The sequence below is a fragment of the Microtus ochrogaster genome, chromosome 22 (assembly GCF_000317375.1).
Source record: "Microtus ochrogaster isolate Prairie Vole_2 chromosome 22, MicOch1.0, whole genome shotgun sequence".
In the NCBI taxonomy this organism is placed as follows: Eukaryota; Metazoa; Chordata; class Mammalia; order Rodentia; family Cricetidae; genus Microtus; species Microtus ochrogaster.
In genome coordinates, this window is record NC_022023.1 from 10,426,570 (window position 1) to 10,449,713 (window position 23,144).

Consider the following 23,144-nt stretch of genomic DNA (forward strand, 5'->3'; position numbering starts at 1 on the left):
GAAGAAGAAGAAGAAGAAGAAGAAGAAGAAGAAGAAGAAGAAGAAGAAGAAGAAGAAGAAGAAGAAGAAGAAGAAGAAGAAGAAGAAGAAATAATATAGAGGAAAAAATGAGAGATAAACCATATGACTGTTTTCCTTAAGGAACTATATAAAAATAATCTCCTTAATTGTGCTCAGATGTTTAAGAGCCAAGTGTCCCAAACATCTTAGATGACACTTGTAAATATTTCACTTTTTAAAGTTTTTGCTTTATTAACAGATGACCGCACCGTGTGCTGTGCACTTCTGATGGTTTTACACGTGCAAGCAGTCCTATCCACCCTGTCAGTCCTGGTAACAGCTCCCTCAGGATCAGCTGTCTTTTGTGATCAACCCTTCCCCATCTCGTCTCTGACACACATAACCTGCTCGCCACGTTAACAGGTCCTGTTTTGCAGAGTGCCATATAAATGAACTCTCAGGATATTAATTCTTGTGAGGTTCACTGAGTTTTGTGGATCTGTAACTGCATGGCTTTCAGCAAAGTTGGTAGTTTTCAGCCACTATTTCTCCAAATACTTCTGTGCAGCCGTCTTCATGCATGCTTTCTGAGTCAGACGGCTTCCCTCTGTGCCGCATACATCACTCAGTCTCCCCCTCTACTGTCCGGATGAGTTTCCACTCACCTTTCCCTGCACTCGCTCCTGGCATCCCCAGTCCAACACTGGACACACATGCTCAGCTCCCAGTCACTTCAATAAGCGATTGCTTCTTAATTATAACGTTTCTATGTGGTTCTTACACTTTCTGAGAACTCTAGTCTCCCCAGTCATCTCAGAGAGCTGCCTGGCTTCATGGCAGAATTTTAAACACCATGTAAGGACCCTGTCTTATGATTCTAACATGAAGGTCATCACAGGGATAGCATGTGCCAACTGGTCTAATCTGTGCAACAATGTATGATCTTCCCGGTCACTACCATGTCAAATTATGTTAGTCTACATCCTAGAGACCAGATACTATGTTTTTACACTACTAGTCCTGCTGAAGAACATTAAGAACTGGTTCACTACTGCTTTTGTTCTTAATGTTGCCGTAGTCAATCAACTCTATTAGGTTCAAAGAAAATGGCACAAACTATGCTTAGAGATTATGATTTAATGTCAGTTCATTCTCCAGCCCTACGCAGTGGTGTTCAATACAGCCACGCGTGCTCAGCTCAGGGATGAGTCTGGTACTTTACAGATTGATTTAAGACATCTTTTTATTCTACCTCCTTCTCTCTAGAATTTTTCCCACAGTTTGTCCCCCAGTCCCATCCTGATTCTCTGTCCGCAGATGTTACATTCTGCCCCCTCACACTCTCCTGTGCTTCCGGAAACTGCATTTCCCTCTTCAGCTTCCCAGGAAAAGAAAAGAAGGAACCAAGGAACATAATAATCTTCTTCCAGCACCCTCCGAGTTATAGAACTCCCTTCATCTAATCTCCCTTGTCAGCAAGAGAATTATATATTTCAGAATTTTTGATTCTTGTATTGCCACTAGGACCATCTTTACAGAAGAATAGGCTGAAGATTAGGGTCCCCCAGGGTTCCATGAAAAGAGAAAAAAACAAATCCCAAAATACAAAACAAAGATGGATCGGTAATTCCCCATCCAGGCACCTCCCAAGGGGCCATCCTTTCCAGTCTTCTGGCTGTGAACACAACTCCTGAGGGGCCATCCTTTCCAGTCTTCTGGCTGTGAACACAGAGAGGATTTCTCTTGCACACTTTACTCCTCTATCCATTGTGCAGAACAAGAAAAGGGACCATGCGGAGTCAAAGCGGACAGTTAAATGAGGGTGGGGCAGAACTTCACCAGCATTAGTGGCCCTCCAGCTTTGATGTCCCTCCTAATCCTGCCACTACTATTGAGTCTTCAGGGCTTCAAACAGTCACTTTCTGTATGCTGTCCGGGGATTTTAGCTGTAATCCGAAGGATAGAGAAGCATTGTGCTTGCTCTACCTTACAGATCACAACCACAAGGGCTCCAGAAATAAACCCTGACAATTACAGTCAATTGCTTCTTCACAACAGCACAAGGCAGTGAGTGGGGAGCGAGCAGGGTCCTTAACAAGCGCCCTTAGTAAAGCTGGGGAGCTCGTGCACTGGAGTCCCAGCAGTAGCAATAAAGAGCAATGGCGCTAACAGTGAGCTTGCACTTTTGCTTTGAACAACATCCAAAATTAAACTCCAAATGGGTCACAGCCTAAATGGAAAACAAGATAAAAATGTTTAGGAGGAAAAAAGAATGCTGTAATCTTACAGTAGTTAAAAATTTCTTGACGGAGAAAAAGAAAAAAAAATTTCTTGACAGTGACATTAAAATAGCATGCATAAGAATTTAAGAAATAAAACTTTTGTCAAATTTTAAAACTCTTTCAAAAATCGTTATTTAGAAAATACAAAAAAAATTTCAAATCCCTTGCTTACTTTTAATGTCTTGTGCTGAAATAAAAATTCAAAATTGCCTCTTACAACTGAAGTGGATAAATCCAAGGAGGGGTCAATAAACGAACTGTGATGGGCACTTCACAAAGCACAGCCATGGCCAAGCACTAAAGGCCGAGCATCTTCAGCCACTGGGAGACGCTCTAACCACAGTGACGCAGCACTACACACCCCACGCACGAGACACACCTGCAGCACTGAGTGCTGCTGCGCATGCCCACAGCACACACACCTTCTTTGTGAGGGTCACTCAGAAGACCTAGCTGGGAAGCTCCTAGGCCCTAGGAGTGAATCTGCTAATGTTATTTTACTTAATGGGCAGAGAAAACAGTCCTCTAAATGTATATGGAGAGTACACAACTTCCAGACCTCATCAGAGAATTTTCTTTACTAATGCAGAAACTCAGGACTGACTGGACGAAATGCAGAAAAGAAGTGTGCTTGGAGTGCTCAGGCACAGTGGGACGTCTGTATCACTCTACCCCCCCCGCCCCCAAGACTCAAGGACCAAAGAGGAAGAGGCCGAAAGAGTCTAAGAGTCAAAAGCTAAAGAGGACCAGCATAAGAGAGTGCCTTCCGACATGATGGTAGCTTTCCTGAACTCATAACCTAGCCGTGACGATGCACAAGACGAAGCCAGTCAACACTGGCATGCAATGGGAAGGGCTCACAGACCCTCTACCCCTAACTGGGGAGCCATTGACAGAATAGGGAGAGTCAGCTTTCTTTAACAGTATTGTCCTGGGTAGGTTGACCATACTCCACTGAACGGCCGGCCCCATACCCATACGTATATGGGTAACTCAATGTGTTATAAAATGAAGATACAAAGGTAAGAAGGGGTGGGGAGCTGGGAAGTATATCTGTTAGGAGTTAGGGGAAGTTTGGGGTAAATATGATTGAAATACATTGTATTATAAAATCCTCAAAAAAATTATACTAAAATTGAAGAATCATTAAATTGCACATCTTCAAAGAAGGTAATTTCTATAGTACTATAATTAATAATCCATTTAAAATCTAATCAAGTTTCCAATATTACACAAAGCATTTAAAAAGTTGTGCTCATCATATTTCATCTTTCTATAATCTCACTGTGAGCAACAGGTATTCAATACATGCTCATGCTATACTCAGTGAAAAATAACAGTAAATGAACTTTTACTACAAGAATACTCCGTTACAAGAAGGGTGGGAGGAGGGGGAGGGAAATGGGAGGCTGGGAGGAGGCTGAAACTTTTTTTCCTTTTCTCAATAAAAAAAAAAAAAAGAATACTCCATTACATAAGCAGAAGCTAGCACTGTTAAATGAGGTACCAACTTCACACATGCAGAATGGACTATGCCCACATTTATATTTAGGAAAAAGAAGTAGCAAAAACAATGGTAAAGAGGTTTGACATAGGAAAGTCTGGGCTTAAACAAAGTCCTGCACATCCATGTAAATCTCAAGAACTTCAAGACTGACTGGGATTGTTCTTGCCATGTTCAGATATTTGATGCTCTTACTATTCCCATCAGCTATATCAGAGGTACCATTAAACATAAGTATATTATGATTGCTTGAATCAGAATAGCCCCCAGAGACTCATATGACTGAATGCTTGGCTTATAGAACGTGGCATTCAGAAGTATGGCCTTGATGGAGGAAGTGTGTCTCTGTGGGGACAGGTTATGAGGTCTCAGATGCTCAAGCAAGGCCTCCTGTACCATTCACTTCTACTGCCTGCAGATCAAGATATAGCTCCTTCTGTAGTACTGTGTCTGCTACCATGTTTCCCACCCTGTTGATAAGGGACAAAACCTCTGAACTGTAAGTGAACCCCAATTAAATGTTTCACTATATAAGAGTTGCCCTGGTCATGGTGTATCTTCACAGCAACAGAAACCCTCACTAAGACAAATATATATAAATTAAAACCACAAACACACATAGATTTGGTAAATTTATATTCAGAAATTGTGGGTATATCATGTCAAGTAATGAACAAAGAAAAAGGGGAACATTGTATTGGGACTTTATGTTTGGAAGGCAGCTATGCTCACCACTATACTACCAACGCGGGACTTTATGTTTGATTTTTTAACCCAAGCTTCCTCTTTTGCTACCCACCTTTCATTCTCTTCTTGAAGTTGCCCCCCAGAAGAGCCTGCCCAATGTCTGCTCATCCTCCTCACTCTCATGATCTCCCAGTCAACTATAACCTAACTTCCAGCTACTGTGATAGAGCCAAGAGTCAGTCACCAATCCAAGCCTTTTTAACATTGCTTCACCAGTTCAAGCTACCTAAACAGTCTTTCCCATAAGCTTTGATCTCATATACATCTAAGACATGGGAAGTCTGTACAGCTTTCTGTCTGAAATCAAGAGCACTCTTTACCACTGAATCCACATCTCTTTTCTGACCTGCCTCCCCTGGACCATATCACACTTGACTTGCCACTACATATGACTTCACCTACGGAAGACAGAGGTAAGAATCAATTTACAAACATACACAACAAAATTGTAAAAATCCTATAAGATAAACATGTATTTCTATAAGTCAAAAAGTTTAATTACTACTGTTGAACTCATACTAATATTAGGTGCAAAATTATCTCCTTTGTACAAAGTGTACAAAGGAAACTTTCCTCTGTGTGCCCAAATAACTGAATCTTAAAGCAAGACCTGCATGCTTTAATGTTTACAACCATACTTACTTATACATGTATTCAACTTTAGGTTTAGAGGGTGGCTGGCTCGGGGGAAGTAACTGGGACTAGCCTTACCCGTGTGGAAATAATTAGTCTCCTGGCCTAAAGCTGGTATTAGGATCAAAACAAGCTGATGTTATCTTAAGAATCCGTCCAGTTTCTGAGCAATAAAACCTAACTATTTGATAATGGTCAGATACTGTTTTGGTTAAGGAAAAAAGTGTAAGACATTTACTTTTAAGTTTAAATCAAAAACACAGTTTGGTTTAATTAGCAAATGTGGGTATTTTATAAGGTAAGGATGAATGGGGTATCTGGCATACATACAGCTTCAGCTTACTCAGACGGCCAGAGCAGCAAGGTCACTGGAGCCCGGGAGTCCCAGAGAACCCAGTCAAATGTGGAGGAACTGGGGGCAGGGAGCATTACTTCCGTATACCAAGGCACACTCACACAGATTTTAAATACCTTCTCTTTGCCAACTGTGTCCCATCTTGTACTTCTCTGAACTAATTATTAGAGCTTTCTAAATAAACTCTATGCATTTAAAGTAAGACAAGAAGTCACTAAATATAACTTGGTGAGCTATGAGTTATTTATAGTAGATCAAATGAAAAATAAAATGTCTGACAACAAGAAAATTCAAGATCTGAAATTCAGTGTTTGACATAATTCTGACAGGCACCATACACTGTCTGGCAGGGGTGGTAAAACTGTGAAATTCTAACCACTTACCAAATATAATATTGTTTGGAGAAGTAAAGAAAGAATCAGCACATACGTTAGACAAGTCACCAAGGGAAGGCATTCACTGTCTATATTCCATGCAGATTGGTGAAAGACTTGTTTTGCTTTCTACATAACTAGCTAGAAATCCGCACATTCACTGAGGCTCTCTAACACTCCATCACCCAGACGTGATGACCCAGCAGACTCCACTGACCTCAGACTTCTGGTCTGTAATCAAGACTTAGTTATTCCCAGTAAACTACAGGAAGACATTTGGGAATTCTCTGTATATATCTCTTGTTCATTATGAATAGTACCAAGACCATGACCTATGCTTTTTTCAAGTGTCCTTCTTTGAATCCTATCAAAAAATATAACCTTATTTGGAAAAAAGCTAATAAATTATTATAAAGATCATCAAAAAGTAATTTGGAAATCAGCATGAAAAAAAAAAAGACCCACCATGAATAAGTTATTTGGAAACATTAAAAAAGGTCAGAATTCTTGGTTTTATTTTCTTTCCTTGGAAGATTCAGGCACATGAGAAGAAAATAATAAAATTAAGGAAGAGAATATTTTCACATTAGTGAATATATGTATAATATCTTAATACTTTATTCCTGTTTTACATATTTACACATACACAAACACCAACCAAAGATTTTATTGTAAAACTGGTTATCCAGTTTTCTTTGTTGGATCAATCAACGGCCTGCACAGAAGGTCAGTCTCCCACCTCAGGGACCTTTGACCAACCATTTGCAGTCACCAGAAGAATCGGGTACTCAACAAGCAGTAACTTTACCCTCTTCTGTGCACAGTGTTCCTCACATGCCCGATTTCCTTCAGACAAGCACTTCCTGACAAGCACTTCCTGAGGTGTTTATTACTTGTATAAAAACGAAGATATAATCAGCAGGATTTGGTTGAGTAACTATAGGAAGTTTGTAACTGAACAGATATTGCATGCGCCACAGTATATGCCAACCCAAACAAGATAACTTTCAAAGAAGTAGCTGACCATTCAAAAGGGAGCAGAGCACCATTGTTAGCACAGTGAAGGATCAAATCCCTTAAACTCTGGCACTACCAACTCTACTTATATACTGTGAAAACTGACCGCAAGACCTCCACATGATTAAAAGAAAATGATGATGATTTAGTATAGGACAAGTCTAACATGTTTAGTTCATTCCTGGCGTTCATACTAGAATTTAGAAAAGCAGCTATGCACTGCAGTGGGTCAATGACTTACATACACGTGATCCAATTTCTCACAGCTCGAGACACAATGCTTTATCCACAGAGGACACTGAGTAGAAAGGTTCTATGTGACAAATTACAGGGTCAACTAGCAGACTATAGAGAATCCTAGAAGCATTAAGCTGTTGCTTTTGTTTGTAACTTAAAAGCACCAAGTACCTTACAAGATCACACAGTGATTGTTCTGGGAAACAAAAGGAGAGGAGACACTAGGTGTTAGTGCGGTGCCACAGGCTGCATTTGCCTGAGATGCTCTACAATAAATAACTGCTTCCAGTTATCGGCATTCTTCTGCCATCAAACCTCAAAGCCGGCCCTGTCTGCAATACTAATACTTGGTTACTTCTTTTGACTTTTGAGGTTTTGCCTTATACCAGTCATAATGACTAAGATTAAGAAAACAACTAACGCTCCAAAGCTACACAGAGGAACCCTGTCTCAAAAAAAAAAAAAAAAAAAAAAAAAAAAAAAAAAACCTGAAAAAAGAAAAGGAAAAAGGAAAACAAATGCTAGAGAGAATGTGGAAGGGAAGAAGAGACCTCAGCCCTCATCCTTACAAAGAGTGCTGCTGTGAGCATGCAGATGAGATGGACATGCCCCTTCAAGACACAGATCTCATTTGTCCTGGCTGTATCTCAAGGAACAGACCTGCTGGGTCTTGTCATTTTTTGAAGGAGCTCCAGAGTGTTTTCCATGTTGCTCATAGTGTGTAGGGTTCATCTCTACCACGTTTCCACTAGTACACACCGTACATTTTCTAAGTCTTTGTTGCTTTTTTCTCTTCATTATGCTGCCCAAGTTGACATGCTCTTTTGAGTCTAAAGCTCCTTATGGATCCCAAGAGTTTCATAGTTTGAGGGCTTAGATAAAGTCTTTGGTCTACTTTTATTTGGTTCTTATAAGTGATGAGAAATAGCAGACTAGTTTCATTTTTCTGCAAAAGAATACCTAATTATTTCAGCATCCATTCTTAAAAGGCTGTCCTTTTCATAATGTGTATCCCTCACATCCTTGTAAAAAACAAACTGGCTATAGATTTGTGGATTTACTTCCAGGTTCTCCCTCCATTGTTCTATATATCTTTATGTCCATATGTGCTATTTGGATAGCTACAGCTTTGTGGCAGGATTGCTCAGTGGCTAAGAACACTGCCTGCTCTTCCAAAGGTCCTGAGTTCAGTTCCCAGCAACCACATGGTAGTTCACAACCATCTGTAATAGATCCGGTGTCCTCCTGAGGAAGAGACCTGGTCAGTTGTCCTCATTAACTTAGACCATGAAACCCAATATGAACAAGTTCAACAGAACCACCATATACGGGCTGCCCATGCATGCTTCATCATTGCCAGGGCAAAACTATCATTTCATTCACTTTGAAGTCAAGTAGTGCAATGTCTTCTGGTTTGTTCATTCCACTCAAGAAAGCTTTGGTGCTCAGATTTTTCTATGAGTCCAATGGTACTCTAGGGTTTTTTATTTTGTTTTGTTTGTTTTAATTTTCTGAAGAATGTTATTGGTATACGGGTTATTCATTAAATCTGTGGAATGCTTTGGGTAGCATGGATATTATAGTAATTTTAACAATATTGGTTCCTGAATACATCCATGTTAGTGCATCTGTGTCTTCACCCAGTTTTCCCAATAACGTTGTTTTGGTGTATAAAAGAGATTAGCGATAATGTACCTAGACTATAGATAGACCCTCAATAAATGTTACTTCAGCAAGCGTTCATCCCCCTCTCATATTCTCTCTGGATTCTCCATTTAAAGTTATGTGGCCCCAGTGTCTCTCCATCCTGCCTCTTTTTAGCTTGTCTCTCTTACCTTTGGGCATCTTCACCTTCGTGACTGCTCAAGCATTGCATAAGGGCACAGTTTAACATGCGTCTCCTTGGCATATCACTAAATGAACCCCACTGTGATATAGATTACATGTACTTGCAAATCACACACGTGCTTACGTCTGATTCTGAAATTTGTAACAGGTTCCTTCTGATCACTTTGCATGCCTGAATGTTCCTCCCTAAGAAGTTATTGCTAGGTTAACACGCATGCTCCCCTGGCAGATGTCAGGTACCTGAAACAATGTCAGGCATATGGAGCGCTCAATAAATGCCTCCTAAAATGAAAGAGGGGAAATAATTCTTTCTCTTCATGAAACCCCTCCAATATTCCAAATGTATGTATGCCAAAAAAGTATTTAAAAGTGAACGTTTTTAATTAAGTGAACATAAATAGCTGATATTTTGAAAGTTTAAACAGTGTAAAAATTAATAGAGCCACAATAGATTAATCAATTCAGCATGGTTATAGACAGTCACTTTGCTGTGCCCACTGTATGCTCTGTGGTCCTTATCATTTAATTAAGGACTGGATACATGATACCACTTGACCAATAGAGATGAAGCATTAAACTGAAATGACAATTTGAAATTGAAACTCTGTGTGGTAGCCAGTCATTTAGATGTGTCCTTTCAGAACTTTAACAATAATCCCATGAAGGCTGATCAGATGGTTCAGTAGGTAAAGGCACTTCCTGTGCAAGCCTGATCACCTGAGCTCAGTCCCTAGAAAGAACAAACTCCACAAAGTTGGTCTCTGTCATTCACATGTTCCATGCATACATGTTTGCTGCAGCATACTGCATGCACCCAGACACACACAATAAATGCATAAAGCTTTAAAGATTTTAAAAATAATCATAAAATACCAATCCCTGCTTTATTTTTAACTCATTATAAAAAATAGGTATTTTTAAATATATAAATCTAAGAATGTAACCATCTTTAACAGAGTATGCTTCTCATCTAACAAACACAACTAAATGGCAGAATACAGGAGGAATTACCAAAAGTTTCATTTTTTTCAGCTCATAACTACTTACTAATGTGAACAAACTCCACCATTCAAATAGACAGCACATTGTTAAAAGGCTGCTCAGAAAAATGATCCAATTTATAAGTTATAAAATTAAATCAAGAAGCTACTACAGACTTTACAAAGAATTCACTACAGTTGGATAATTCAATGAGCTAACACATATGGAAGGAGTAAATACATTATTTTCTATTTATGTTAAGCCATATCTTTTTCTATACACAGGAAAAGTAATGGTTTTTAATATTTTAAAAAGTTTTAGAAATAATACAATTTTTAATATTCAAATAGGACCACTAGTGAGTATAAGCTCTTGTTTGCACAAAGCAAATTATATGGGACACAACAAATGGGTTTTAAAGACTGTGTGGTTCCAATCCTTCTTCCTTGCTATTTGATCTGAAGCAAAACACCTAGCTTCACTAAGCCTCCATGTATCTGTAATATCACCGATATAATCTCTCCCATATAGGGTTACCATGGAGCTCTGGAAACATATGGTAGCACTCCTCTGCTCAAAAGGTCTTTTATACATTAAAAGACACACTTCATTATCAGAGCTCCTACATACAAGAAACAAAGTGGATCTTACTGGCTTTTTAAGAACAGAAGGCCAGAGTGCTTCAGCACTTGGTCCAATGCTAATCCAGGTTGGCCATGCGCAGTGCTCCCAGTACGAAGGGAAGAACGGCTGGAAATGAAGCAAACCAGTTCCTGCCCCTTCAGTAAGGCCATGTAGCCAGTATGCACTGACACACTCAAATGATTGCTTACAAAGCCGTACCCTTCCAATAAAACAGGAAATAAAGTGCAAAAGTTGAGTAAGTATACAGCAATTAATAAAATCTGAATTGGAGGGTTAGGCTTTCTAGGCAGATAAATTTTCATTTATCAAAACAGCACTACATCAATTCATTGTGGCTATGGGGGATAAACTGATACAGTGATTTGTCAATACACAATTAAATATTTTGAAACACATTGCTTTTTAAATGGTGTCATAGTTGTACCTAATCAGCAAATATACAAGTCAATCCAAATTATATTCATACAGGTACACAACGTCAATTAACCCTGTCAGACAACTCCATTGTTAAAAACTGAGGTTAGTCAATTACAAGTGTTAAACCAAATAACAAAGGACTTAATTCCACGATAGGAAACATTGTATTTCATCATTATGAAGCATTTACCAGTAGAACACAAAAAAATCATAGCAACAAAATATTGCATTTACCTGCAACCAAAACATGTCTAAGCGAGGAAGGAAATTAAGATAAAGACAAGGTAGCCATTAGGCTGCTAATGATTTTTGAGTGGAAATGTATTCCAGGAGGCAAAATATTTTTACATGACAAGGACATTTAGGAACATCAAAACTTATGTCCTACAAGCTAATTGAGCTAACTCAGTAAGATGAAACAAACAGGCTTCTCCCTTCCCACTTTCTTTCTGCCAGTGGAAAAAAAAAAAGATTACTTTCAACTTTATCCTAGGAAATAAAAAGGAAGCATAAATGCCAAAGGACTTTTTTCACTGAAATATCTATGTGCAAGTTATTACTGAAGAGCTGTCATTTTTCTCCTGAAGTAAAAGAAGTTAGGAACCAGAGATAAATGATTCAATGACTCATTTCCAACCTCAGCTCTGGTTCCAATAAGTATAGCTGTCAATGGAGGTGCACACCAAGTACAGTCAATGCTATGTCCATCAAGTATTGCCTGTTACACAAAGCATCACAATAGTATCATGGCAGATGCTGCAGACACTGCAAACCATTAATTAACAAGTAATAACTATAAAGATTCTCATCTTACTTCTCCGTTTCTTAATGTTGTGATGGTTCCTCTTGCAACACCCATTCTAAATAGTGTTTCTGTGGCCTGTGAATACACAAAAAAATTATAAATAACTAAATTAATGATGTATACACAACCGTCCATATGAAAACTGTAAAATGCCAACACTATTGCACACCTAATATCTTCAAGGAAAACTTTAAGACACAAAAAGAATGACAAGTTTCAAATGATCCCCAGAAAGCAGTTTTCAGGCTTCTAAGGCTTCTAACTTTAAAGAGCTCATGGGAAGTGTATCTAAAAGCTATTGACATGCTGGGTCCTTCTGGGTCAGCATTTCAAATATGTTCATTCAGATAAGTTTAACCTTAGAAAAATTCAACATTTGCTTTCAATTTAGAGGTTGCTGGTTATTCTGAACGTCATTTTCCAATGAATTCTTTCAAACCAATTATCTGCTCTAAAATACAAAGGGGAAGTACAGTGATTTAGAAATGTCAGAGATAACACCCCAGTCACTGATGTCTACAAGCTAGCAAAATTCATAAGAGGACATTAAGAAAACAATTTCATTTACAAAGAAAAACAAAGTATCAACTATAAATAACAAAACACTGCTGGATGAAAATTTAAGACACAAATAAATACAAAACCATCTCCTGTTTTCTGGTTTGGAAGACTTAACATTAATGCATTAATACAATCCAAAGTGGTCTAGAGATTCAGTCCCTACAAAATTCAAATAACTTTATTTTACGGAAAAAGCCTAAGACTCATATGAAAGTTTCTAACTAGAGGTAAGGAGAGAAAAACTGTAGACTGGCTCAGTTATAAACAGTTACAAAGTAAGTCTGAATAGAAACTCATAAACATTAAATACTATTTTAAACACAAATTGTGTTTTACTATGATGTGAACATCTTAACCAAATTCCTATCTTCTATTAGTGCAAAGCCCATAGTGTTCACAACTGATACAAAAAGAGCAAACGTGCATGATGGTGAATATCTACAATGTCAAGGCTCAGAAGGCCGAGTCAAGAGTCTCAAAAGCCAAAACAATGATAAAGATAGCAAAGTATATGAGCTTATGAAAACCTGCCTGGAGGTGTCCCTGCAGGAAAGACGCAGCTTACTATTTATTTAAATCCTGTGCAATCATTTAACTCTCAAATAAGTGATCTTATCATCAGTGAGAAATTTTCAAAGCAATGACGATTATTTCATAATTTAACTTCCTTGCTGTGCATGGGAACAAAACTGTGGAATGCTATCCGTGATAAAATGTTTGACCTAAAAGGAAAGGAAAGACACTGAGTTAGAGCTAGAAAGTCATAGATGAGAAAGGGGGAAATGGCTACAGTATTTTTTAAGATACACATCTTGAGTTTTTAGTGGTCAGGCAGGAATTGGTAGCCATAAAGGAAGGAAGAACAGAGGGACGGAGGGGAGAATGGGCAAGAATGAACCTACAGAGGATGGGGTTACAAGTATACACAGTATACTACAGCTATAAACAAAGCCCCCCTCCTCCCCCAGGACTCTGCTTTATCCAATCCACTTGCTCCTCTTTCCTCTCTGAATTAATAGAATAATCTTGTGAGAATGAAAAAAAAAAAAAACAGGAGGGACATGTCTCCTTTAAGACAGGAGGGACAGCATGTAATACATACAAAGGAAAAACAAGGAGATGAAAGAGAGGTGGCCAGAGGAATAAAGTCCAACAAAGACTGGAAAACATGCTTCTTTGTTGTAATAAATCTAGATTACAACAACAAAAAGGCAGACAGTTTAGAAGTGGTCAAGGCAAAGCAAGTCTACACAGGGGTATATGGGGAAATGGGTAAGACCCTCAGTCGGACTTAACTGATAAAGTATAGAATGCAAACTGTAAACAAAAACATTTCTTTTCCTGACACTGTTTAAATCCTTAGGGTTTCTATACACAAGCCAACACACGCATAGAGCTGGGAGACCAAGAAACTGATGTTCAAGCATGGTCACGGAAAAATTTAAAAATTCAAATACTTTTAGGACAGTCTGCTAAGTTTTGAAAATACAGCACAATCTGACTTACTCACCTAAAGTATACAACAACAAGTGCGCAATCTGACTTACTCACCTAATCTAGAGTATACATCAACAAGTGCACAGACAGATTTTACTGCGGCACATCACACTAGCTGAAACATCCACTTGCAAAGTGGTCACCACTGACATGCTTGCTTTATCCTCCTCTCAGTGACAGGCATGACATCGTGTGCCATACACCTTCCAGTTTCGTTAAAGTCAGACCCAGTTCAGTAAGGTGACTTTCAGAGAGGAAACAGGGAAAGGTGGATGTAGAAGCAATCACTTGAGATAAAGTAAACACTGGTTTCTTAAAACCAGATCAAATTACTTTTATGTCTCAGACCACAGATGAAGGGGGAGCTATCTAGGGAGTGATGATTTGAAGGAGGCATTCCTTCCCTTTTCCTGGTCTGATTTACCACCTCTTCCCACCCCCGTCCTCAGGACTCTGTGCCACCCTTGTTTCTAGGAAAGCACTGGGGTGTGTGACTTTTCTGACCTCTCCTGAAGGGTTTTAAATGACTTACACCTAAGCAAGTGCTGACACGTGTGGGAGGGGAAAGGCTGGGATAGAACTATCTCATAACAAACATCTCAAAAATGTCTCACTCCTAGGGCTTTCATCCCGCCTAAGATGGTTAATATTAAGCATTCTTTAACATTTCCTATGTGAGTGTGTGGGGTGTGCAGCTACGGATTCCTGTTTAAAAACATTAGCAGGAAAGACTGCTTTTAAAGACCAATGTTAGACAAGCGACCCAAGTCTCGTAAAACCAAGATGTAATAAATTCTAAGTTCAAGACTGTACGTGTGCCTGTGTGTGTACATGTGAGTGTGTCAAAAACATCTATAGAAATGCATAGTGAACAACGAACGGCAGTAGTGGTCTCTGGGGATTTTCTTTATCCACGAAATTCTATTGTTTCTCCTAGTCCATAGGGCAGTCTCCATCCAGAGGGTGGGATACGTCCCAAGTCCCCAGAGGAGAGATGAACTTACATAGTGTCATGCCATATAATAAAGACATAAAATATTTTCATAAATTTTTATGGAAATGTACATTTTCTAAATCAGGCACAGTAAGAGATGAACACAAATAACAACAGAAAAGTTTACTGTCCACATGTTATTTAAATCTTGAGTTATATATTTTCAAAATTTTCTTTTTAATGCTTTATAGTTTAATAGTTAAATTTAAACATTATCTTATGTAAATTACTACAAATAATTCCATTTAGTAATTTGTCATGAATAACTGAACAAAATGAAGAGTCAGGAGCTATTTTGGAAGGGGCAAGTCCCTATGGGTCTTTGACTAGTTTTCCAATTGTTTCTAATACTTGAGCTTTTATCGTTTTTTCTGTAGGATGAATGACTTGAAGAACTCTCAACCCCACCATTATTAGATGTTCTTAATGGGTCTCTCAAAATTACAAAAGTAATAGCTGAGAGACAGAAAAAGTCTCTCAGCCTACCTGTCCCTGTGCCAGGGCTCTGGGCAAATTTTAAACACTATTAAAGTACTGTTAAAATAAATGTTAATAAACTCTTTAAATTCTTATTATAATAATTCTTTTTGACATTCATTTTCTTGCACATATGTAAAGATGTTGTAAGATGGAACAATCTGATTTCCTAACTGGCAATTGTTGAACTCTGTTGCTACCCTATCTGCCTCTAAGCAAAACATGTGTCAATCAAACAGCTAGCTGGACTATGGAAGGCCAGAACCACACAGGTTGCTTTTAGCATTCCATGGATGGCTTCAGGAAACTATGCAGTGAGAGCAGCTGGTTGCTGCAGATCCTCAGGGTAAAGCCTCAGGCTGTCAAAAACAATTTATACTACATTTTTTTGTTGTCCCAAGCCTAGGCGAATTCTAGATGACTCTGAAGACAGTTGAAGAAGGGGCAGGAAAATCAAGGAAACACTGGGTCAGGAACAGGGGAAATGGTGGAAACAGACAGAACAGAAAGCTTAGCAGTGGGTTACAAATCTACATAGAGGCAGAAAAGAAAAATTACAGCACTCGGTCACTGGAAGAGTTCCAGAGAACCATCACGCCCTTAGGGCCAAGGGTCATAGAAATTTCACACCAAGGAGATTTAGCACTGGTTCCTATCAAGGACTAAGGAATATGAGGCCTGCTAAAAGCAACCTTTAACAAGGACTAAGGAATTCCAACTACTTCATCCTACACAAGACTTGTAACACCACAGGACAGCAGCTTTTGCTGCTCCTGACTGTGGACGTGATTTGTACAAAGGGTGGTGGTGGTGCCGGTGCTGGTGGTGGTGGTGCTGGTGGTGGTGGTGGTGGTGGTGCTTGTGGTGCTGGTGGTGGTGGTGGTGGTAATGAGAGTGGAAGAAAAGAAAATGGAGCCAGGCGGTGGTGGCGCACGCCTTTAATCCCAGCACTCGGGAGGCAGAGGCAGGCGGATCTCTGTGAGTTCAAGACCAGCCTGGTCTACAGAGCTAGTTCCAGAACAGGCTCCAAAGCCACAGAGAAACCCTGTCTTGAAAAAAAAAAAAAAAGAAAAGAAAATGGATTAAGGATGATCATCCCTTATCCAAAATGCTGAGAACCAGAAGTACTTGAGATTTTTTTTTTTAATGGGGCAGAAGAGAGGCTGACCTTGAACTGTAACCATTCCTTCACCTCCCAAGTACTGGATGATAGGAATGCACAACCATGCCTGGAGTTGGGACTATTCTTTACTCTTTGGCTTACCTTGGTGCTACTGTAGTAGAAAGTTAGTTAAACATTAGTTATCAAGTTGTTAGTCTCTGGGCTGGAGAGATGGCTCAGACATTAAAAGCTAGGCACAACCAAAAATATCAGCTGTAAGTTTCTTTATTTTTTGTTTTGATTTTTTAACACTCTTTTTTCTTATTGATTTTTATGGAGCTCTACATTTTTCTCTGCTTCCCTTCCTGCCTCTTCCCTCCACTTCAACCCTCTCCCAAGGTCCCCATGCTCCCAATTTACTCAGGAGATCTCTTTTTCTATGACCCATGTAGATTAGATCCATGTATGTCTCTCTTAGGGTCCTCATTGTTGTCTAGGTTCTCTGGGATTGTGATTTGTAAGCTGGTTTTCTTTGCTTTGTATTTAAAAACCACTTATGAGTGAGTACATAGGATAATTTTCTTTCTGGGTCTGGGTTACCTCATTCACTATGATGTTTTATAGCTCCATCCATTTGCCTGCAGATTTCAAGATGTCGTTATTTTTTTTCTGATGATTTCCATTGTGTAAATGAACCATATTTTCCTTATCCATTCTTCAGTCGAAAGGCATATAGGTTGTTTCCAGGTTCTGGCTATGATAAACAAAGCTGCTAAGAACATAGTTGAGCACATGTCCAGGTAGTAGGATTGAGCATCCTTTGAGTATATACCCCAAAAGTGGTATTACTAGGTCTTGAGGAAGGTTGTTTCCTAATTTTCTAAGAAAATACCATACTGATATCCAAAGGGGGTGTACCAGATTGCAATCCCACCAGCAATAGAGGAGTGTCCCCTTTACCCCACAACTTCTCCAGCATAAGTTATCATCAGTGTTTTTCATCTTGGTCATTCTTACAGGTTTAAGATGGAATCTCAGAGTTGTTTTGATTTGCATTTTTTCTGATAACAAAGGATGCTGAACATTTCCTTAAGTGTCTTTCAACCATTTTAGATTCCACTGTTGAGAGTTCTCTGTTTAGGTCTGTACTCCATTTTTATTGGATTATTTGTTCTTTTGATGGCCCATTTCTCGAGTTCTTTGCATATTTTGGAGATCAGTCTTCTGTCTGATGTGGGGTTGGTGAAGATCTTTTCCCATTCTGTAGGCTGTCGTTTTGTCTTGTTGACCGTGTCCTTTGCTTTATGGAAGCTTTTCAGTTAATTGTTTCTCTCAGTGTCTATGCAGTTGTTAGTTTCGACAGGCACACAAACTGGATTGATCTTGGGCTTGCTATGGCTCTGCGATCATTCTGGAGTACTAACAGTATTAACAGATGGGCAGAGGGCAAACATTCTGCCACTGATGCCTGACATCATGGGTTAGATTCCAGGAATCCACAATAAAAGGAGAGGACTGACTTCTGAAAGTTGCCTACTAACTTCCATATGCATGCCACGGCACACAAGCACCCCTGACATATATGTGTGCACCCACACTCCCCCCCACACACACAATGGTGATGATGATAATGAGAACAATAATTTTCCTGAGTTAATATGAAGTATAAGAATTTCCTGTTTAGATTTGGGTCAAATGCCCAATATATCTTCATTTATGACTTTTAAAACTCAAGTCAACAAGTCAAATAGTGATGTTCAGTGTCACACAGTCAGCCACAATACCATGCAAAGATCTACTAATTTATGCTTACATTCTGAGGAATGATGACAGGCCAATACTGCAAGTCTTTACTTTCCATAATTAAACCATTATGTCTCTGCCAAAGCAGAAAACTTTGTACGGTGAAAGCACCTTGAATCAAAGAATGCAGTACACTTGACCATGAGCAGACATGGCAGGCAGCATCCGGTAGGTTGTGTGCCATGTCATGCACAGTGCATAGTCTACATGTTTACATTCAGAAACTCATGAAAGGCAACACTAAAACTGCCAGATATACCCTGGCTTCACTATGAACTCATTTATTTAAATTAAAAATTAAAGCAAATTTATTTAATTAAAAATAAATTTATTTAAATTAAAAACTCATTATGAATGAATTTTTGGTCATTAAAAGCTTTTACTGGCTGGGCGGTGGTGGCGCACGCCTTTAATCCCAGCACTCGGGAGGCAGAGGCGGATCTCTGTGAGTTCGAGACCAGCCTGGTCTACAGAGCGAGTTCCAGGACAGGCTCCAAAGCCACAGAGAAAACAGAGAAACCCTGTCTTGAAAAACCAAAAAAAAAAAAAAAAGCTTTACTGCTTCCAATTTTTCACAACTCCCATGTCCAGTCACAGGTGAAGGATAATGACCACATCTTAAGAAGCTGAGCTCTGATGTCTATTGGATAATCAGGAGAAATAAGCAGGACACACAATAGCTGCACAATGGTAAACAAGCAAACCAGTCTAACCTGCACTTGCCAGTGACTATCCATGTCGTTATTTCTCAACTCATCATTTGTCCAGCCAGAAACTTAAGAGTCATACCTAAATCTTCACCTCTTGACTACTTACCACAACACACAGCCACTACTTGTTGAAGTTCTGTATGAGTAAGTGCTCATATACTGGTTGTTTGGGGGATGGTGGTTAACCAGAGTGTGAATAATTATGTCCCAGTTGTATTACAGCAATTTCAAATGTTAAAAATATAATCTGTTGGTCTTTCATGTTAATGAAATCAACTTGTTCTTTTCAGACATCATAAATGTCATAATCTGTTTTCATTCAGAACACTGAGAATATGTGCTACATATGGAGACAATGGACTCAGCAGCAGTTCAAGGTCATGAGGAATGTTACTTCTGTTTGGAGATGTGGGCTGGTGAGTTCTCCAGGAATGTAAATGATAAGCAGATGGTTCATTTCCAAACTGAGAGCAATCTGGCTCTAAGGAAGAGTGTACTTTCGTAAATACGTGTTCTGTCATGTTCTATTCAGTATGACATGACCTAATCATGTACCTTGTTATGTTCCTGTCTGCTTTTAGCATAATAAAGTGTATCAAAGAAACACACATTTCCGCTATAAAGCTATCTTTTTACATAAATTGTCACAAGTGAACAAAATATTAGAACAAGCAAAGCTATAATCACTGAGACGGAGGGTTCTATTACTTAGTTATCTTTCAAAACAAGACCTCAGTCAATTACAGAACTGAATTTTTCAACCAGTGAATAATATCAAATGGTACAGTAATGTGGTCCAGTTCAGTTTCCAATTTGAGAGCATGAATAAGGAAATACCTAAATGTGGTCTCTAATTTGTCATTTAAAATATTTTCAAAAGAATACAAATTCAGTCCACACACCAACTGTTAGATGAATAGTCTAATAACTGTTAGACTATTCAACAATCCTCCTCTTTTCACTGCCCTGTCCTAAGAAATGGTGATTGTGTTTCGATAATTCATCTTGGTTCTTAAAAGGACAGTAGTTGCTATGATTTCCATCAGAAATGTCTCCCATGAGCTCATATTTTCAGCACTTGGAGTCCAGTTTTTGGTGTGATTTTGGAAGCTATGGAACTTTTAGGAGGTAGGGTCTGACAGGTAGAAGAAAGAACTAAAGGTGACCCTGGAAGGCTATACCAACCCTGGTCTCACCTAGGCTCTACTTCCTGTCTACTGTCATGGGGACAGTGTCCCTTGCCTGCCATGCTGACCTGAGCTCTCTTTGAAGCATCAGCCACCCTAAACCCCTCACTTCAGTTCTGTCTGTCAGGCATTTGGGGTCACAGTGCTAAAAAATCTAAGAGAACTTAATGTTAGTTTAAATCACTGATTCTCAACCTTCCTCATGCTGTGACCCTTTAATACAGTCCTTCATGTTGTAGCGACCCTCAACCATAAAATTATTTTTGTAACTACTTCATAACTGTATTTCATGTTATGGGTCATGATGTAAATACTTTTGGAGCTAGAGGTTTTGAGATCCACAGACTGAGAACCACTGGTTTAAATAAACAAGTAGCAGTAATTCCTTTTGCAACTAATATGTTTTGATACATGATATAATCCCTGAAATAGAAGTCATTTCACAATAATGATTCAATTTACAAAAGATACATAAAACACATCCTACACCTAACAGTGAAGTTTTCATTGAGCTAAAATGTTACCAGTACGCTCAGGTGTTATTTATACTCTTGGTCCGTAACTGATGATGCTGTTTGGGGAGGTGGTAAAAACTTTAGGAGGTGATGTCTACTTTTAAAAAGCAGGTCACTTTGGATAGAACATTAAAGGCTTCCATAGCCGTTCTCTACTTCCACAGCCTCTGCCAACCACTCCTGCCATGGTATATTACCTCACTGCAAGACCCAGAGCATGAAGCCAGTTACTCATGGTGCAAACACTTGAAAAACCTTGGCCAAAATGCATCCTTTCTCCCTTAAGTTGCTTTCTAAGGGAATTCAGCTCAAAGCTAAAGAAAGTAAACAAACTACAAAATACACAAATTAAAGAGTCATACAACAACTTAAGCAAATACTGTCTATACTCCACTACAATAACTGATATAGACAAAATAACTTTGAGACAAAATGATTGAAGCCTGAAAGAACATTATCAATGAACATGACTTCAACGATATTTTGGTGGCTCTTATACCAATGTATATTTTTTTAAATCTTTATTAAAAAATAGGTGGTTGGAGCTGCGTGAGCTAAATTCTAGGTTCTATTCCAGCACCATGCTGGTTTGTTACCAATCCTCCGCAGTATACTCCGAGATTGGATACTGATTCCTTCTGTGTTACTATTTCTGCTTAGGATTACTTTATATATTGGGGGATATTTGCAGTTTGCTATGCTTTATGATTTCACTGGTTGTTAGGATAGTACAGGTTCAGTTTCTACTGTAGGTGTCTTCCTCCACCGCCAACAGTGAGGATTTGCTGGTCTATTCTGTGGACAGTATTTGTACCAAGCTCTCCTTGGTTCATCTATCAGTTTCCTGAAATGTAATGTCTGGTGTACCCATGAAGTGGATCGTCCTTCACTTTCATTTCTATATGTGGTATTCCTTCATTATTCTCTGTGCTGTTGGCTTAGATACCATAAATTTCCCTAGCTTGTGCTTGTCCTGAAATGTTCTTTCTCCATCAATTTTAAGATGGCTGTTAGATGTAACAATCTTTTTATCAGCGCCAACTTGAAGTCCATCATTCCCTGCTTTCTTGGTGTTTAGTGTTCATGATATGAAAACTGACATCATTCTTGAGGTGTACATCATTTATAAGAGTTGATACTGTTTCCTTTCAGCTGTTAATAGCATTTCCTGGCTCTGTGTTTTTGACACCTTGAGTGTGATGTGTCATGAAAAGGTTCTTCTCTATCCATGCCTATTTGGAGCCCTACATCCTTCTTATACTGAAGGTCCATTTCTCTTCAGGTTTCTATGACAGCTTCATGAACAGGGTGTTTACACCTTTAGATGCTCACTCGGCTTCTCCTACTATCCAACAATCTTTATTTTAACCTCTTAAACCTTCACAGAGTTCTTGAAATTTCTGGTTATGCTCAGTTTCTTTGTGTGTGTGTGTGTGTGTGTGTGTGTGTGTGTGTGTGTGTGTGTGTCTGTCTGTCTGTCTGTGTGTCTGTGTGTGTGTGTGTCAGAATATATCACCTCACCCTCTCCCTCTTCCCCTAACAATCATTCTTGTCATACCCAATTATGCTTTCCACTCTGTTTTTACTTGCTTGATTAACTCGTTTCCAGCATGTGTTTGGTTCTTTTTCCAGCATCTAGCTTCCAGGCTAAATTATCCTCCATAGTTCTTAATTTCTTCTCCAATTAACATGGTTTATTTACATTCTTTTGCTAGCTTTCTTGTTCAAGTCCTGAATTGATCCTGAATTCATTAATCTGTTTGAATCTCTTAACCACTGCACCATCTCTGTAGGCCCTATCTTTTTTGAAAGTAGGACTATGAAATATTTTTCTGGATTCTCAGTGAGTTTATTATCTTTGGATTATAATACTGAAGAATTGTAAGATTGTGGCGCTGTCACAGTGTCTCTCTGTCTCATAGTTTTCTGTTTATCTGCGGTTTTGTGTGTCCCACTCACTGTTTGCCACCTCTTCCTTGAGTCTTCCTGATGAGCTGTCTTCCCCTGAATCTGTTCTCTACTACTATTCAGAAGGGAAGCGAGCTGCGGTAACAGATGTAGTCCGCCAGCAGTGACCATTCACCTTCAGTAGAGCTGCGGTAACAGATGTAGTCCGCCAGCAGTGCCAGTTCACCTGCAGTAGAGCTGCGGTAACAGATGTAGTCCGCCAGCAGTGACCATTCACCTGCAGTAGAGCTGCGGTAACAGAAGTAGTCCGCCAGCAGTGACCGTTTACCTGCAGTCAAGCTGCGGTAACAGATGTAGTCTGCCAGCAGTGCCAGTTCACCTGCAGTCGAGCTGCGGTAACAGATGTAGTCCGCCAGCAGTGCCAGTTCACCTGCAGTGCCAGTTCACCTGCAGTCGAGCTGCAGTAACAGATGTAGTCTGCCAGTAGTGACCGTTCACCTGCAGTAGAGCACACCTGAGCATTTCATTTGTGCCTCCAACCAGGT

General features: G+C 39.2%; 1 protein-coding gene across 4 annotated transcripts in view; it reads right to left on the reverse strand.

Annotated features, from left to right (window-relative positions):
• The window catches only part of Tmem135 (transmembrane protein 135), a 224,526-nt gene that overhangs the window by 81,828 nt on the left and 119,554 nt on the right, over positions 1-23,144 (reverse strand). For all 4 annotated transcript variants that reach the window (XM_026784264.1, XM_026784262.1, XM_005357620.3 and 1 more), the window contains one exon: positions 11,855-11,920. In XM_026784264.1, coding sequence (XP_026640065.1) covers positions 11,855-11,920 — 66 coding nt within the window. The remainder of the gene's footprint in view (positions 1-11,854; positions 11,921-23,144) is intronic.